At 34.3% G+C, this 19951-nt stretch overlaps 1 protein-coding gene across 2 annotated transcripts in view; it reads right to left on the bottom strand.

Moving 5' to 3' along the window:
* EPHA6 (EPH receptor A6) overlaps positions 1 to 19951 on the bottom strand; it is an 852855-nt gene that overhangs the window by 804163 nt on the left and 28741 nt on the right. For both annotated transcript variants that reach the window (XM_029214367.1, XM_029214368.1), the window contains exon 2: positions 1154 to 1218. In XM_029214367.1, the coding sequence (XP_029070200.1) occupies positions 1154 to 1218 (65 nt within the window). The remainder of the gene's footprint in view (positions 1 to 1153; positions 1219 to 19951) is intronic.

Below are 19951 nucleotides of genomic sequence, written 5' to 3'. Positions count from 1 at the left end.
TCTCAGAAATGGTTTGACGAGTGCTCTGTAAGAATAAAATTTAAATTTCAGAAAAAATAAAGCCATAGTCTATAAACAAACAAATAGAAATAAATAAATAACCTGTTAAAGACAGAAAGATTAAACTCTTCATAGGAATTTTTAGTTGAAAATACACATTTAATGAATAACTGTTGAATAATTGCTGATATAAAGGTCAAATTGAAACAGCATTGCTGGAATGATTCTAAAAATATAAAACAATTTTGGGTCAACCAACTTTTTTCAGATTTAAATTTGTAGATGTAACAGAAAAAGCAATGTAAAAAAGTATCAAGGAAGAATGTGATGAATGAGAAAAATACAATTTCTAAAAAAAGGAAGAAAAGCTAACCAAAGTACATCTGAAAACAGCTGACTACCTCCATTATTGAAGATTTGCTTAAACAGACAAAATCTAGGTAAAAAGCAGCACAAACCACCCTTCTTATTTTAGCTTGAAATGAAAAAAATAGTAGGAATACACTGACTGTGAAAATGATGCAAAATATATCAAAACATATAAAAAGTCAAGTACAACCATAGCTAAAATGATGTCAGTACCTGGAAAAGTGTACTTAGTAAATAAATTATACATTCTTATAAGCCTTTCAAAAGCAACTACACTCAGCTAACAAAAGCCTGATCATAATGTATCTTTTTGCTAAGTTCAAAAGACACATACTGCTTTAGCAGACTCATATTTTCTAATGAATACCAAATTGTTAGTATCTGGAAAATACACTTATGCTCTGATAATCTAAAGTTTGTTTATGTACAAATACTCAGTGAGGTTACCAAATTTAACAAGCATATACACAGAAAAAAAAAGTGTCTTGAACATAAAATTTTATTTCTAAAGAAAATATTTATATGATAGCTATTCTAATACTACTATGTATAAACACTATATTAAAGAACAATTACTAATTTAGAAGAAAGCAAAGAATTTTATATATCACTCCCATTGGTTAGCAGTTCTAACTGCATTTTAATCTTTCCTATGTAATTTAATTTATACACTAAAATTCATACTTAATACAGCCAAAATCACACTGTTTTTCTTTCTTTAACTATTATAACAGACCCTAAAAACCTAACAAGAAAAACAATTTTAAAAGATATTTAAACTTACCCCATTTAATGGATATGTTTTCCATCCTAGCTCTCCCAGCACAGTTGTTGTATCAAGCAACACAACTGGAATTAAACAAAACAAAAAAACTTGCATGAACTTCACAATTGACATAAGAATGAACCAGTTATTTAAATCATTAATGTCAACGACCTTTAGTATTATTCATCATATTAGCTTTAATAAGTTGAATTACTTTAAAATTATTTGTAGGTACTAAATCTTAATATATAATACTTAATAATATTGAGTAAATATAAAATATATAAGGTGGTTATAAATTAATTTTAAAATAGCATGGTGTTTAACAATGCTAAATGAAATAGATGACTGAGTAACAGTACTAACAAAGTCATTTTTAATAGCTGACTTTTAAAATTGATGAATGTTGGAGAGGTTAATCAAGAGGATATGACCACCAGATGACTCAAGCTGGACCTGAGCAATAGGTGGGAGGTTCCTCAGCTCCTCCCCTGTCCTTAGAACTATGCTCTGCCTATCATTCCCACAGTGATAGCTGTTCCGAGGACAGAGCCCTGAGAGAATAAGGTGCTACTGAAACCATGTGGATGGTATACGTGACTGAACCCAGTTGAAGTCGCTAAGCCTCTGGTGGTCAAGTGTAGAGATCTACTCATCTGACAGCCGCCCAAGACAAGCCTTGTGCATAAGCTCCCTTGCTTATTAAAACTGCCACCTACCAATCTGGAGTGATCTACCTGTTTCTTTGTTCTCTTTCCTTGCCCTGCATGAGTACAGGGTCACTTTGCAAACCAACAATGAAATAATCACCTTTGCTTTTCCCCCCATTTTCATATATAGTCTTTTTTATACCACATTAAAGAAAGAAAAACTTTTAAAGCAGGCCTGCCTGTATATTTTCTTTGTGTGTTATTAAATGCCCTTATATGATTGGCAAAGTATGAAAACAACTCATTTTGAAGAAATCTATATTTTTTAAGTGTAGATTACATTATTATTGTATGTGTTAGTACACTTACTGCTAAAGAAGGCAAAAGCAAAAATAAAAACCATGCACCTTTTTCCCTGAGCAAATGTAACTCATAATCTGGTTGAGATGACATGCAAACAAATAATCAGGACATACTCTGTTAAATTCTAAAACTGAACACTATATAATAGCTTAGCAATTAAGTTAGGCTAAAGCTGGTAGGGCAGGTCTGGGACAATTTCATAAAGGAAATGCAATTTGGGCTGGGCTAGGATGAGGGGGTCTTTAATCAGATGTGATGAGAAACAAATTTATTTTAGAATACCTTCTATAAAGTAACTGAGCTATGACTAAATCAGTTCTCAGTTACTGGAATGGGGAGTAGGAATAGAGATTATTTGGGGGAATAGGAGGATAGAAGGAGGCCAGAAAGATAGATGGAGATCAACAGGAGAGGATTTTTGAAGTGTTTCCAGCAGGTTAATGTGTAGGGCCCATGTTTCAGCAGATTTTAATTTTAACTATTACCTTCAAGTCCCCCAGATGCTGATCATGGACTGAACTCTGAGAAACAATCCTTTGGTATTTCATCATGAGTTTTAGTTCTTCATCTAGTTAAAAAAGGGGAGGGTTTTTTGTAGTTTTTAAAAAATGTCACTGGAAGTCTGTTACTTGGCATCTGCTGTTTAGTGTCTATAGCAAGGACTTGGTGGGTTTTGTTATTTGACTGTGATACATTTTATTGATTTTTAGTATGAAACCATGCTTAAATTTCTGGGATAAACTCTACATACTCATTGCAGAATATTCTTCCAGTATATTCACTAAGCATACATTTGTAAAACTGAGCCATAATTCTTTAATTTTTATTGTGCAAAATTCTCAAAAATAATTTAAAATGTGGAGAAAGCAGTACAATGAACCCTCATTGTACTAACCACTCTGCCTCAATAATTACAAACCTATAGCCAATCTTATTTCATCTATACATGTTTACCTACTCTCACTGCAAGATTTCTTTGAAGCAAATTCCAGTAATCATATGATTTCATCTGTAAAAATTTCAGTATGTATATCCAAGATAAAGACTCCTCTTAATACAACTACAATAACAATTCACTACTATAAATAGTATGTATTACTTAATGTCATCAAATATACAGTCATTGTTTAATGTTCCTATGGTCTCAACTTATTTTAACAGAAAGTCAAGATCCAAATAGGTTCTATACATTATGGTGAGGTCTTGTTTTTTTTTTAATCTATGGGTTCCCCATTTTCTTTTTTTAAAGTTAGGTTTATTGAGGTATGATTTACTTACAATAAAATTCACCTTTTTTAAATGTACATTTCTACGGATTGTGACAAACTCCTACTTCCATGTAACCCCCACTACAATCAAGCTATAGATATTTCCATCACCATCAGAATTTCCCTTGTGATCCTTTATGATGAATCCTTTCCCCACCCGAGCCCCGAGCAACCATTAATCTGACTTCTGTCCCTATGGCTTTGCCTTTCCCATAATGTCAAATGAATGAAATTATACAGTATGAAACTTTTTGAGCCTGGTTTCTTTCACTCAGCATAATGCATTTGAGATTCATCTATGTTGCTATGTGTATCTATATATACAACTGAACACTCAGTTGCTTTTTATTGCTGAAAAGTATTCTATTGCATGGAATTCCCTAGCTGATGAACTTTCATATACAGATTTTTATGTGAACCTATGCTTTCATTTCTCCATGGTAAATAGTGATTGCTGGGTTATATAAAGACTGCTAATTCTTCAAAACTGTAAAACTGTTTTCCAAAATGGCTGTAAAGCTTTACTTTCCCATTAGCAGAATGTCTGGTTTTCCAATTGTTCCACATTCTCACCAGAACTCGGTATTGTCCATATTTTTTAAGGCATTCTAACAGTGTGCAATAGTATCTCATGGTTGTTTTAAATAGCCAGTTATCTTTTCACTACATGAAATCAAATTTACTAGCAAAAATTTTGACCCACAAAAGTGGTCTTATCCCACATTCCAGATTTTCCTTTTCGTGAGATATCATTGAACATGTTCCCTCATTCCCTGTATTTCCTTTAAATTGGTAGATATATTTAGTGGCTTGACCAGATCTAGGTTCCACTTATTTTTATTTTTTGTAAGATTACTTCATTGGTGGTGCTTTATAGTCCTTATATCAAATCAGGGAATATATCAGTGTTTACTAGGGTCATGTAAAAAGGACACAGGAACCAACTGGCATAGGCTTCCACTGGCCAAAAATTTATAATTTGATCATACACAAGGTTAATGACTATAAGGGATTGAAACACTTCAAACACGCTTAAATCCATGCATTCATAATGATAAAATATACCTACTAATAACTTTTGCAGTACACTAGGAAATCATTATTTTTAAAAACTGGTAAATAATCTGAAAAGAATAAAACATTTATTTTGCTTTTTCTATATGAAATACTTCTGAATAAGGAAATAGTTAATGAAGGAACATTTCTCTTTTCTTAATTTATTTATTTTATTTTTGGCTGCGTTGGGTCTTCACTGCCGCGCATGGGCTTTCTCTAGTTGCGGCGAGTGGGGGCTACTCTTCATTGCGGTGCGCGGGCTTCTCATTGCAGTGGCTTCTCTTGTTGCGGAGCACGGGCTCTAGGCACGCAGGCTCAGTAGTTGTGGCACATGGGCTTAGTTGCTCCACGGCATGTGGGAATCTTCCCAGACCAGGGCTCGAACCTGTGTGCCCTGTATTGGCAGGCGGATTCTTAACCACTGCACCACCAGGGTGCAGTGCATTTCTCTTACTGAAATATTTCAGTTAATAAATGAAGAAGGAATGATCAAATTAGGCTACACCATTTTCTACTCTTAATGTATTAATATATTTAGCTAATGACTTATGGTGCTAATATCACATAAAGAGATGAAAGGACACATAAAGGGCTAGAGGTTTTAAAAAGGCTTTCTTTATAGCCTCATTTACTCCATATTAACATACAATTCTAACAAGCCTAGAAGTAAAAGAAAGTACAAATACATATATATCTATATATGTATACATACACACATACGTATACACATACACACACACACACATGCAAATTCACAAAATGATATTTGATGGTGTGTGGGTTCACTCAGTGTAAAAAAATAATCTCACATATTAAAGGAAAAAAGCTGAAGATATTATAATAAATATGCAAAACTCTAAGCTTATCTTATTATTAAATAAATGTTATTTTATTTTTGGTATATACTATTGAAAAGAATTCAGAAGTATGTAATACCAGTATCCACTTTGGGGCACTCAAAAGTTTAATGTTACTCCTTTAGCACTTTATATTTTTGGAATACATCATTATTTTGCTAGCAGGCTGTTAAAGTAATGATAGCAATTCAGTCACTGTAGGAAGGATGGTCTATATATTTCCCTCTTGAAGGAATCTCCACATTGTCCTGTAAGTTGTTTCTTTTTTTAAATGCTCAATTTACAGATGAGAAAACTGAGGCTCAGAGAGGTTACATAATTTTCCTTAGATCACAAAGTGATTACAACCAAAAGATTGATGCTAGGATATCCCTTAAAAAATATTTAAAACCTTTAAACTTTTTTTTAAGTGTTTTCTTCCTTCCTTTTAAGTTTGAAGATAAAACGTTATCATTTGTTTTTTTATTTTTGTAGATGCAGATAAAAATCATTATTTATTTTGCTGATTCCAAATCCACATAAATTTATATCCTGGTTTTCTCATCAATGGGTTCTACAGAAACTTTACTGGTACCACCTACAAATCATGCCATTTAAATCAAGGGGTTTACTGGAGTAGAGTGTTCAAAAATCCCTAATATTGAAGTCTACCAACGGAGATTTCTTTTTCATAGATTGGTAAATTAATTCATTCATTGATATAATTATTTTTTCTAAAATACAATTGGGCTACTTGGTTCTTAATATTTATAATTTGTAAACTGAAATATATTCATTTCAAAACAAACAAAAAAGAAAATATGTATATACCTACAACAGTATAGATCCTTAGGAAGCATTTTATTTATTAGTAGCTTCAAGAAACAAGATTTACATAATTGCTTTACTTTCCTCATTAAACTGCAATCATACCTTTTAAAAATTCTTAACAGCAAAATTTCAAATTTGCATTCCTGACAAGTGAAGGATGCATTGATATCAAAATAAAACTGAGGATTTATTTTTATTTTTAACACCATTATATGTGATACATGTTTAAATTTTATCACTTGCTTCATAGGCAAAGCCCCCACAAATTCAGGTTTTTCAGGCACACTAACAGCATTGGACCCTGCAAGGTGAGAGCTCCTCCTGCTGGCTTTAAACAAGCGTTTTCTAGTCCCTACTTGAGTGCAAAAGTACTGTAAACTTAGGAAGGAAAAGAATACTCTGTCCATATTAACTTCAGTAAAAGTCAATACTTTTTTATTTTTAATTTAATGGCAAGATTTTAAATATAGAAAGATTAACACCAATGACTTATTTAGGGAGTACACATGAAAATATAATTATTTATTGATATCATAATAAATGAGAAATTGGGTAAACCAAAAACTAAACAGAAGTAGTAGATTGGTGGTATCAAAATAAAGTTTTCAAAATGTTTACTTCGTTTAATAAGTAACATAATGCACAGAATAGGCTAAACTATGTACAATTTTCCTATTAACTTTTAGAAAGAAATAAATCTCTAGCATATATTTTTCTCTGAAAATTTCTCTTAATTTATTAGTGCTCCCTTTACTCATTCTTTTGGAAGTTATAAGAAAATTTTATTGTGGCTAAAAGAAGATAACTGATAAAGACAAGGTTGATAGCACTGGATTAAATGTGAGAGCAATGAGTACCTAAGATTAAAAAGCTCAATGTTAATTTTTTTCCTTTGAATAATTTATCAGGTCTTGAATTTAAATTTCAGTAAATTTAAGATATATTAATTTAAATACAATTAGCATACAGTTTTATAGTATATAATTGAAGATAATCTTTATTCTAACTGCACAATAAAAAAAGGATGAGATTTTATTTATATATCATTTTGAAAAATTTAACAAGGAAGAGATCAATCAACCCACTAAGAAGGTAGTTATTCTTTTAGGATAATTTTGCTGTAAAGATTCAAGTTAATGGTATATGAACTGAGTTCAAAGATTTATCAATATTTTTAAAAGTTCAGATAGCAGTAAACGCAGGTTTAGAATTTTCTCCAATAGACTTCATACAAAGAAAGGCAAGGCATTTCTTCTTAGAATCATTCCATTAGGCGCCTTTATGTTTCAAATAAGACCCAAAAAGATAAAATTACTAAGTCACTTCGTCACAAGGTTTTTAATAGTTAGTTCCATGTTCCACTGACTGTAACACACCTCCAGTAGCTCCAAAAAAAACAAGTAAAATAAAGGGAATACTTCTGACATCATGACCAGACATAATATAATCAGAGAATATTTCAAATTATAGACACAGATATATAAACAAACATGTATCTATCTATATCTATCTGTCTATCTACATACAGCAGTAGTCTATTTCAACGCTTTCCTGTTTAGATCCTACTTTAAACTGGGATTCAGGTTACCACATTAATATTTTGACATAACTGCATGAGTTTGATTGACAAAAGTCAGTTTTAACTTCCAGATACTATGGTTCTCTACCCTCATATAGAGCCAGAATCAATATTTAATTCCTAAAAATAAATAAAACACAGACTGCTTTAAGGAAACATAGGATTTTTAGTTTTACCCCTGGTATGTTCCTCTGTATCTTGACATTATTTTTAAGGCAACATTTTCCAAGGAGACTCACTCCTTCTTAAAAATAACGAAGAATTTTTATCTAGAAACTGAGATCAATACTTGTTCATTAAGTATACTTATAAGCATTTTGTTTTGTCATAGCTTTCTTATTTCTACTGTTACTGTTTTGTTTTTTTTAATATAGGTGTTGTTCATGATTATTTCTGTCACTCCCTATGAGAGTTTGGAAATCCTACTTGAAAGATAAGGTGATATGACCACAGAGATGTTAAATAGCTTTCTCAAGATCAGAGAATAAAATCAGTCTAGACCATGTGAACTCACAACCTTCAGCTTTCTACTCTACTAGAAAATGATATCTTGTTTCAGAAAGCATGTTCAAACTTCTGACTCTGTCCTTTCTTGAAACAAATCACTGTTTTTTAGTTCTGATGGAAAAATAAGCTATAATAACCAGAAATTACTTTCCTTAATTATCACCTTAAATGGAGAAAAGGGGCAAAAAAATTCAAGCTAGTTTTCCGTTTAGAAGGCAAGTTATACCATTGAGTAAGAACTGCCACTGAAAACCTTATCCAAACAATGAATGGTTAATAGTTGATTAAAAATATAACTAACAATGTTCATCCTCACTTCTACACCTTCCTAGTTTATTCAAAAGAACCTTTACATGGTTATCCTGCTGGACACAGCCTTATCTGCTTCAGTCTCATAATCATTTCTGAAGCTGCTGTTAGACAGGAGGGCTTACCACAGAGACCCAAAGAGAACCCAGATGTGGATCTAATCCATCACAAGGTCACTAAATGATAGGTTCACTCTGGGCTCCTGAACAAGGTCATTAAGACTTATCAATGAGTCACCTCAAAGTCATGCTTTCCTCATCAAATCGTTCAATTATCTCTATGGCAAAAAAAAAAAAAAAAAAAAAAAGGAAAGGAAATTTGGCATGTTCCAAATTAATAGCAATATATAATGCTTTCATTCTGACATCTTCAGCACTTTGATCTATAAAGAAACTAAGTAGCTTCGTTTAGGACAAGTATTATTTCCATTTGCTTCAATTACACAGTTTTAATAGGTAGAAAAGACTACTTGGCTTTAGTCTTAGATTTACTAGTCTTACAATATATTTAACAAATGTTGTGATTTTTTCCATCTCTCACAGAAACTCACAACATTTATTACATAAACCTCACTTAGTCCAAACCACTGCACATCCATCCCATCAGTTACACAGCATAAGAGAGGCTTCTTGTGTTTCTAGTTCATTCCTTTCTCACATTTCTCACTTATCTTCCATGGGCTTTGAACACTTTCCTTTTTTTTTTAAATGAAACTCAAGGTCTGAAATGTGCTTAAATCTTTGTTTTTATAGCTCTGGTAAAAGAGATTATGAGTACTTATTTGAAAGTCTTAACTACAATGTAATGGCCATTTCAATGCAAAACTATTTCTATATAATGGAAGAAAAGTCTAAAAACCTATTGAAACCCCTACCTTAAAAACAGACAGTAGTGGCTTTGCATTGAGAAGGAAAAAATGAGTTTTACTAGAATCTAAGAAACAATTATCAGTGAAAAAGTTTTCCTTGAAAATGGGAGAAAAAAATTTTTTCCTAGATTGCTTTTTCCCACCATTACACTTACATAGACGTAATAGAAATAGTTTTTTACTTCCTTTATTAGGACACTGGAGTCACAAAAATGTTACTTGATTTTATATGAAGACATTTCCATATTATTTCAACAAGCATTAATTGAGTATCTGTTATATTTAGACTCTATATTAACTACTGCAGGGTATAGAAAGTTTTTAAGATACAATGTCTACCCTCAAGGAGTCTCTGATGTTATCTTTTCACTCCCACTGTTAGAATTTTTGTGTCAACCCACATGCCCTAGTTTATTCAAACATGTATATAGCAAAACAGATTAAAATGCCCTTATTCTGAAGGTGCAGAAGAGGAAAGGCTGAAGCTGTTTAGTAGAAGGTGCAGAATTAAATTGCTATTCTAAAAGGGCAGACACCCAATATTACATCAACAGCACCATCAAAACTGTTAGTAATTGGACCACTTCCTCAGTTTCTAAAGAAGTGCTAAGGAATGAATAGACTGTAGAAATGCACCTCAGTAGACAACATGAAGGGAAATAATTCTCTACCTGAAGGGTACTCTCCTGCAAAATAATACCAAATATAAGAAATATCTGCTAAATTTGTCAGGAGAGACAGAGTGTTTTAATTAGAGTGGGAGATAAAAAAAGTTAAACATTATCAGAAGTAAACATTTTTCTAATCTAAGTATTAATCATCAGAAATTTAAAATTTTTCAGGTAAAAATAGTAATTGTATTTTCAAAATTTTGAAAAATATATATATAAAAAAACTTTGAAAGGACAATATTCTCATTTTTGTCCAATGAAATTATAGCCAAATAGAGATACAATTATCAATATTTATTTACAACGTAGTTCTGCCAATATAATATGACCTTCTCAAAGGAAGGGTCTGCATATGTATGTGTGTATACTTGTTGAATAAAATGAATAAGTGAATGAATGAACAAACGAACTAAGTGAATGGAAGGGAGTGTGGGCCAAAAACTCATACCTTAAGTAAAAATGTTCTTAACCAAATATTGAAAATGCAGTGCAGGATTAGTGGGAAGGCAAGCACTGCAGGAAATGTAAATGGTTATTGTGCTTTAGTTTGTAATGGAGAAGGTCAAAGGTTATCACATATGATCTCTCAAATGTGGTTAAGGGACAAAGTGAGTAGGCTGTTGTATTGAGCACAGAATGGACTGTGAGAACACATTTTCTGTACCTTTTGGAGTCCTCTTTGCTCTACCCAGCCCCTACGCTTTCATCAGAGTGCCCTCAGGCTGCTCTCTCTCAGTCCAAGTCCTGTGCATCTATCTCCATCTCTGACAATGTACAGTGTTCAAATCATCCTGCTCTATCTGCTGCCCCACTGAAAGCATTTGTCATAGTAAGAAAACATCTTAAATAAAATAGCACACAAATGTGCTTATGAATACTCATTTCCCCTTATCCCTTCCTGCAATGTTTATTTATTTATTCAAGTTAAATTTGAATTGATTACAGCACCCTTCAGGTGAGAGTGACTTAAGCTTTTTTCACGGCATACCTAAAATCACACTATGTAAGCAATTCCTCATAGAAACATATTGAAAGAGATTCCTAAAACTCCAACTTCTATCAGCTCCAAACATTACCCTATGTTTAGATCATACCTTCTATCTACTTCCTGGGTTCTATACATGGCTCTACTATTGTGTGCTTGGGTAAACTCAGCCAAGTCAAAATTCTTGTTCTACCAATTATTGGGAGTTGGTCTGCCTTAAACCAAGTATTGATAATGCTCTAAGCTTTAGTATCTGGCTCTCAACACACTCTAACCTTGTTAGCCACTCTACCAAGATAGTATGTTAAAAAAAAAAAAAAAGTAAAACAAAAGTTTGCTTATTGTTTTATGGATTATGGTTGTCTCCCCTTTGCCCTTTGAATTTCTCTTATTAGATCTACTCAAAGAGTCTTCTAGAGAGATCTAAGAAAAAAAAATCGTTATTTTTTTCTTAGATTTCCCCATCCACCCCCTCTCCAGCTGACCCCAGAAATATTAGCCATACATTAGCTTCTTTAGTCTCTAAAAATGGTACAGTTAATTGCCAATGTTTAAGACTCTTGTCTAAGTCAGCTAACTAAACTGTTTATTGTCAGGTCATGAAACTTGATAATCTGTTCATACAATAGTATGCACTCTGGGGATATGCTACAAGGAATAATTTAAATAAAAACGTAATTTTTTAACTCTTTTACCATAATTTCAACATCCTTGACTGCCTAAAGAATGTGTGTTACCTTCTGAATCACTAAATTCAACTGTACTGAGGATTTTGTTAAGTAATATTGCCTATGGAACAGAATAGTCTATGATGAGAGAAATGGGCAGTAAAAATGTGAAGACAAATAAAATATTAAGACAACCAGCTGTCATATGTTTTACACATTAAACAGCTTTTTAGCATAATTATTTGATAAATAAAGTCATGAGAATTATTTAGGACAACTTCCTACTGGAAACTATTGAGGAAATGACAGAGCAAATGCAATGCCAGATTTAGAAGCTCATGAACTGCAAGACAGTTGATCTTTTGTGGCATATTTCTGTACTGCAGAGGAGTCAGGAGGAGGAATGGTTCATAAATGAAACATTTACAAATGTGACCCATGCCAAGAGCAGCATGGCTTCAGTATATAGAAAAGAATGACAGATGGAAGCCTTATTGTTGGCAGAAAAAATAAAAGAAAAAGCATTTTTAAAAAACAGGCATTATCATCATTATCCTGTATGGAAGGCAAATCATTAAGATCTACTGTCATAGTGTTTATCAACAGGATCCTGTGCAATAAAATGCAACAAAAATGATAATGGAATTTTAACATTTAGGCAAATGGAGAATATTTTATCCAACATGGGTTTACCAAGTATAATTAAGAATAAGAAAGCAGATGCAGGCTTTCATAAGACCTTGATCAGTTTCAATTTATTGCTTACCCAAGACATGAATTATGGTAAGAAATGTAAAATGTTGAGAAACTCCTTTGGTGAAGTCATCAAGACCCAAATTCCAACCTCAGCTTTCATGGTTGAGAAGCTCAATTTTTATTCTTCTGAGGAGTGGTCATATTTTAGAAGACTAAATCTTGCTAATCAGGCATACAGGAGACTAATTTATAAATGAGATGGATGATTTATTCACTGATGATCTGTCTCCCCAGGGAATCTCCTTCCCTGAAGGGAAACATATCAAGAGACCAAATTAAAGATCAGATTTCTTGAAAAGTACTAAATTAAGAGAAAAGAGTAACCCTGTTTTACTTTTTTAAATACCCTAGGTTTATTTCTATTTATGAAATAAAGAATTTTATCTACCCATTACAAAGCTCTTCACATTGAATGGTGCTGAAGAAACAATGAAAAGTTTTCTACTTAGGTTTTCATACATATGTACTGTACTGCCAACTACAACTTTGGCATTTCAAATATTATTTACAAGGCATAGTATAGTTTCCATAGTTACAGCCCATCTGATATTGGCTAAATTTTGGAAGGTCTATTTTTATTGTTTGGAAAGAGAATTGGTTCTGTCTGCAGACTCTCTTTAATTCAAAGTATATGTATTGTTCCAAGAAAGATTCTTATGTGTGAGCAAAATAAATTCCAATTACTGAGTTGATTTTATACAGTTTCAAATAAGGACAGAGAATAATATTCGCTGATGATGTAGGGAAGAATCTAAACATTTAGGCATGGTGTCCACAATTAGCTGGCCAGACTGTTTCTGTCTTAGGTTGCTCTTTACAAAGGTAAACACACTGCCGTCCTTATTTTTATTGACAAAGAATGAAAAGAGTTTAAAAAATTAAAAACCACTGGTTTCTCAATGCCAATAGTTTCTGAGCAACTTCTCTTAATAGTTTTTCCTTCCTCAATGACTTAATTTCATCATATAATCAAAAACTGCCATATTTTAAGTAATGCACAATTGCACACTATTTAGGAATCTATTCTTTCTTGTTTTCTCTGTCTTTACACTTTGCAGAGAAAATTTATCCATTTGGGAGTTTCAACTGTCATTTCAATGCTTTCAGTCTCCAAAATAGTATCTCCAGCATAAATCTCTCTCTTATACTTTAGACACAATTCAGAGGCCCCTTGCTAGTTTGCAAACTGGTCCCTGTACACAGCAGGCTAGGCGAGAGCAAAGAAAGTGGCAGACCACTCCAGATCGGGAGGTGGTAGGCTTTAATAAGCAAGGGGGCTTATACAAGTCTTGTCTTGGGCAGCCACAAGATGAAAAATCTCCACACCCACTGGACTGAATCTTATAAGTTTATATAGAGGCCTCAACTGGGTTCAGTCATGTATACTGTCCAGATGGTCTCAACAACATCTTACTCTCTCAAGGCTGCGTCTTTGGAACAGGTCCCACTGCTGGAATGGTGGGCAGAACTGTACATTCCAAGGACAGGGGAGGCAGTGAGGAGCCTCCTGTTGCCTGGGTCCAGCTCACAGGTCAACTGGTATTTATATCTTCTCAATTACGTCCTCCCACACTCCTCACACTTAACATGTCTGCATCTGAGCTTTTTATTTTCCCATGAATGGGTACCACCTCCTGATTTCCCTATTTCAGTTACTGTTATCCTAGATCTGCACAAGTGCACAAATTAGGAACCTGTATCTGATCCCTGACTCATCCTTCACTCCCCAACTATCAGTTTGCACATGGGATATTACAGGCCGAAGAATGGTCCCCCAAAGTTGTTCATGCCCTAATCCCAGGAACCTGTGGATATGCTATGTTACAAGGCAAAGGGAAATTAAGGTTGCTAATCATCTGATCTTAAAATAGGGGGGCAACACTCTTTCCCTCCTAGATTACCTGGGGGGCCCACTGTAGTGACAAGGGTATTTAAAAGCGGAAGGGAGTCAAAGAAAGATGTGACCACAGAAGAAAGGAACAGAGAGATGCAACATTGCTGGCTTGAAGATGTGGGAAGGAGCCATGAGCCAAGGAATGTGAACAGACTCCAGAAGCTGAAAAGGGCGAGGAAATGGATTCTCCCCTAGAGCCTCCACGAAGGAACACAGTCCCACTGACACCTGGATTTTAGCCTAGGGAAACCCATGTCAGATTTCTAACCTACAAAACTGTAAGGATAAATTTGTGTTGTTCAAGCCGCTAAATCTGTGATAATTTGTTACAAGAGCAATAGAAGACTGATACTTAACTGTTTGGATCATCTTCAAATCTATCTGTTTTCTATTCCCTACCCCAGTTTCCTCTCTCAACTGGACAGGGTTCCTTGGTCTTGTTCCCTTCATTTAACTTCCACAATGCGGCATCAGTGATCTGCCTAAAATTCAAATCCGATTTCTCCATTCTTTGTTCAAAATTCCTCAGTGGTTCTCCTCATCATCTATAAAATTCTCTCAAAATATTTGCTTCAGATGTGCACTTATTTCTTCATACTGACCATACAACCAGGTTCTGTGTATAAAGGTAAATCAAAATAAACATAACACCTGCCTTCAGGGTGATTAGGATCTAATGTGAAAAAGAGAAAATAAACAGAAACTATAAACTAAATATGTAACTATGTATTATACTAAGTGCTATGAATTTAATTTGGATTTCAAGCTCATGGAAAGCCTCTAAAAAGGAAGACATGATTATACAGAGTTGTATTATTCTCTATATTGCTTTTAGATTCATGATGTGAATTAAGTAACAATGATCAGAGAAAACATAAAATAAAATATTGCTTAACTAGTTTTAACCCAGTATTTTCCTTATTTTTTTGGCACTCATTTTTCTTTCCCACTGAAAATATACTAACATGAATATACTAACATTCGAGGGAAATTTTTCAAGACAACACTGAATGGCAACTGTTGCCTTACAAGGTATACTCTGAATTCCTTTCTATTGCATGCAAGACACTTCCTGGCTTGGTCCCATCTTCCTGTCCCTCTGCAACACCCCATCTTCACCCTACATTACTCTGATATACTGATAATCCTTAAACTTACCTTGCCTTCTCACCTCTCCACATTTCATGCTATTCCTTTCTGCTTGGAATACTCTTGCTTGTTTGGTCCCAAAAGACGACTCCTAGTCAAACTTATGGCTTAACCTAAATGTGATTTCTTCCATAATTTACCCCCATAAGATGGAGATGCTCTTATTCTTACCCCATATTGAAATTTGCACATACTTCACTAACAGTAATTATCTTACTTTATTTTACCACACAGTATGTATTTCTTTGTGTAACTGTTCTTCCATAGACTCTAAATTCCTTGAAGGCCAGAACTGTGTATTTTAATCCTCACACTCTTCCTCAAGATTGCTTTTTTAAAAAGAATAATTGAATAGAACAACAAAATGAAAATGAACAAGTGAGGAATTTAGAATAACGAAATACATATAACTGCAGTTAGTAAAGGCTCAAAATGTCAATAAAAATGGATAACTCAGAACACACAAAAAATATATTTTATTTTCAGTATCTGCAAAGTACTGAGAAGATTATATTGGGAGGGAGTAGGTAAGGTCTGTGATTATAAATCCAGTGTTCCAAAAGCAATAAATAATAAAAGAACTTTGTGCTCCTCTATGAGACTGTGTGAAAACAAATTACTTGAGCAGAGTCAAACATTTGCAAAGCCACAGTAATAATCCTAAAATCCTGATTATATGGGAAAGAAAAAAAAGCTACTTAAATGAAATCACTACTTAAGCAAAAGAAATTTCAACGGAAACTTGGTAGGGGAGATTTTATATATGGAAGATAAAGTATATTTGAAGTAGTTTTAGGCATTTTTTTTAGATTAGAAAAAAATATATATATATGTAATCTGAAAGAATACACTCAAATACAAGGAAAAAATTTACCTATGAACAGGAAGAACCATCTACCCAGAATAAATCAGTTGGTGCTCTTAACAAAGAAAACAATGTATTATGGCCACTGAAGTTGGAGAATGGCTACAGAAAGGAACATCAGATGGTATTAAAAAGTATTTAAGGGCTTCCCTGGTGGCGCAGTGGTTGGGAGTCTGCCTGCCGATGCAGGGGACGCGGGTTCGTGCCCCGGTCCAGGAGGATCCCGCGTGCCGCGGAGCGGCTGGGCCCGTGAGCCATGGCCGCTGGGCCTGCGCGGCCGGAGCCTGTGCTCCGCAATGGGAGAGGCCACAACAGCGAGAGGCCCGCGTACCACAAAAAAAAAAAAAAAAAAAAAAGCATTTAAAAAGAGCTACAGAGGTGGCTACAACATCTTTGAAGTTAAATGTAGGGACCCTACTGATTGGACACTTTCATCTTGAAGTGGCCAGAATGATACCTTTTACTGAGCCCCTCTTTGGTTAGTTTTTCATATAAATACAAACTTTTAGCAAAGTTATTTTTATAAGACACTAAACATGCTGAAACCTCAGAAAATAAAGGAGAATATTAACAATTCTTCATGTCCATTATTCCTCTGGGACATAGTTATAAATTTTGATCATGTTCCTTTGTGCCTTAGAAGAGCAAATTGTGAATTTAGGGAAGTATGGAAGCCCCTATATATCAAGATTTCACATAGTTACTGGGGAAAGGGTCCTCTTTTTTCTAAGCAGGGGAGCCAAACTGATAATAATCAGCAATATGTAGGTTACTGACCATGGTGGCAATTATCTCACATACCCTCTATTATAAGGGAAATAATATCCTAGTCATCTTACTTACAGAGAAATTGATGACATATTAAAACATTTTTAGCTCAAAGGAATTCCACAATGCACCTATTAAATAAATAGTACTGTCTAAAGCCCCAATCCCAGGTAAGGAAGCTACTGATGTGAGAAACACTGAAGACACAGTCATTGGGCTCCTCCTTTGTCAACCCTCTGTTGAGTACTCAGTAAACCCAAGAACTGTGTGAGGCACTCAAGTCAATAAGGAACAGAGGGGAATAGGCTGATGGACAGCAAACCATTTTGCATTAGGAAGTACATTTTTGAGATGAACAAATTACTTGTACTTCAAATTCTAAATAATATACTGTACCATGTAAAATCCTTAAAAATAGGGTAGTTGAGAACATTTAGGAAACAGACCCAAACCTGTGAAACTGAGTGACTTAAGGAGAGAATTTTGAATTCATCCTGTTCAAAAGATTAAATTTCAATGAACACCCTCTTGATATAGTATTGGACTCATGTTGCTAAGAAGTGAAATTTCTGTTTTTTTCTAGAAGATTAATACTCCAGTTGCTTCAGGCCAACTCCAAAATGTCACACATTATAATGAAATGTTCCTACCATAACACCATAAATAATGATGAAACAAAGCTAAGCAATTGGTCAATTTTATAACAAAACACAACTTGCACGTATGCATTTACTCACTAAGCCTTTCTTATATTCTGAAGATGGTATTTCCTCTAGTATCACCTAAACTCAACAAAAATTCTTCCTTTCATTAGATTGAATGAACCTAAAAACATTACTCAATTCTCAACCCCACTAATAATGGCTCATGGGCTATGAGGACACAGTAGAAAAAACTTGCTTATTACATGTTGTTTTTATTCCAAAAACTGGTTTTAGTCTCAATAATTTTGTTGTCTTTACGAGTCCTTAACAATAAAACAAAGAAATGTATATTCTTAGAGATTAATTTGAGAATTGAGATAAGAGTAAAAATAGGGTTTCCCTGGTGGCACAGTGGTTGAGACTCTGCCTGCCGATGCAGGGGACACGGGTTCGTGCCCCAGTCCGGGAAGATCCCACATGCCGCGGAGCAGCTAGGCCTGTGAGCCACGGCCGCTGAACCTGCGCGTCCGGAGCCTGTGCTCCGCAACAGGAGAGGCCACAATAGTGAGAGGCCCGCGTACCGCAAAAAAAATAAAAAAGATAAAATTTGGTAAAGATTGTATGTAATTAACCATTTATTTTGGGTAGGCTTTCAACACACAAAATGTGTTATTTACAGATAAGTACTTGAAACTGCAGTTTGACCTCTTATTTATGTCATCATGTTGCTCTAGAATATGAACATAATTAAAATGAACCACTGAGAGTTTTAGTGCAAATTTGATAAATTTCAAATATCAAAATATTAGAGATTTTTATGCCATATCAAATAAATGTATTTTAATTGGTATACTAAAATATACTTTTGAATTATAGAAAAATCATAATTATTACTTAAATAATTATGTTAAGGTATATATTAATAATCGAACAAAAAGGTAAAATTCTTCCTTATATTTTGATTTGATTTTACATTAATTTCATTATACTTTTTTTTTTTTTTTTTTTTTTGCGGTACACAGGCCTCTCACTGCTGTGGCCTCTCCCACTGCAGAGCACAGGCTCCGGAAGCACAGGCTCAGCGGCCATGGCTCACGGGCCTAGCCGCTCCGCGGCATGTGGGATCTTCCCAGACCAGGGCACGAACCCGTGTCCCCTGCATCGGCAGGCAGACTCCCAACCACTGCACCACCAGGGAAGCCCTCATTATACTTTTAATAATAAACAAAGTAAAATGCCCTTACCCAAAGTTGCCATATTACACCAAAAGTGATTAAATGAGCTATTATTTAAAGGTATTAAAGACATTATACCATAGTGAAAAAGGTACAAAATTACTGAAACATGCTACCTGAAAAACTGTTCAGGATCACCTCACTTTTCTATTTCCCCTCTATCTCCAATCCCTTCTGCCCACCTCGCCAAACTCTTTAGCTCTCTCTGTACTGGAATGGTCTCTTCAATCTTTTGGAAAAGCCCTTTGCTATTGACTCTCCCTTATCATAAACAATGTCAATCAAGACTCTGCACATAAAAACAAACACAGAGATCAACTGAACAGAATAAACTGCACATACACCCACACACCCACAGTCAACTGATTCTCCAAAAAGGTGCCATGAATACACAATGGAAAAAGCACAGTCTCTTCAGTAAATGGTCTTTTTTTTTGGCTCTGCAGCACAGCATGCAGGATCTTAGTTCCCCAACCAGTGACTGAACTGTGCCCCCTGCAGTAGAATCACGGAGTCTTAAACCACTGGACCGCCAGGGAAGTCCCTTCAGTAAATGGTCTGAAAAAAACTGGATATCCACATGCAAAAGAATAGAATCAGACCCCTATCTTACACATACATAAAAATCAACTTGAAGATTATAGGCTTAAATGTAAGACATGAAACTGTAAAACTCCTAGAAAAGAAAACAGGGGAAAAGCTCCCTGACACTGGTCTTGACAATGATTTTTTTGGATATAACACCTAAAGCACAAGCAACAAACGCAAAAATAAACAAGTGGGACTACGTCAAACTAAAAAGTTTCTAGAATGCAAAGGAAACCACAAAAATGAAAAGGCACCTTTAAAATGGGAGAAAACATTTGCAAATCATACATCCAATAGGGGTTAATATCTAAAGCATATGAGGAAAT

The sequence above is a fragment of the Monodon monoceros genome, unplaced genomic scaffold, assembly GCF_005190385.1.
Source record: "Monodon monoceros isolate NGI ecotype Baffin Bay Population unplaced genomic scaffold, NGI_Narwhal_1 Super_Scaffold_11, whole genome shotgun sequence".
Taxonomy (NCBI): Eukaryota; Metazoa; Chordata; class Mammalia; order Artiodactyla; family Monodontidae; genus Monodon; species Monodon monoceros.
The sequence above is the reverse complement of the archived record's forward strand: the minus strand, read 5'-3'. Positions and strand labels throughout refer to the sequence as shown.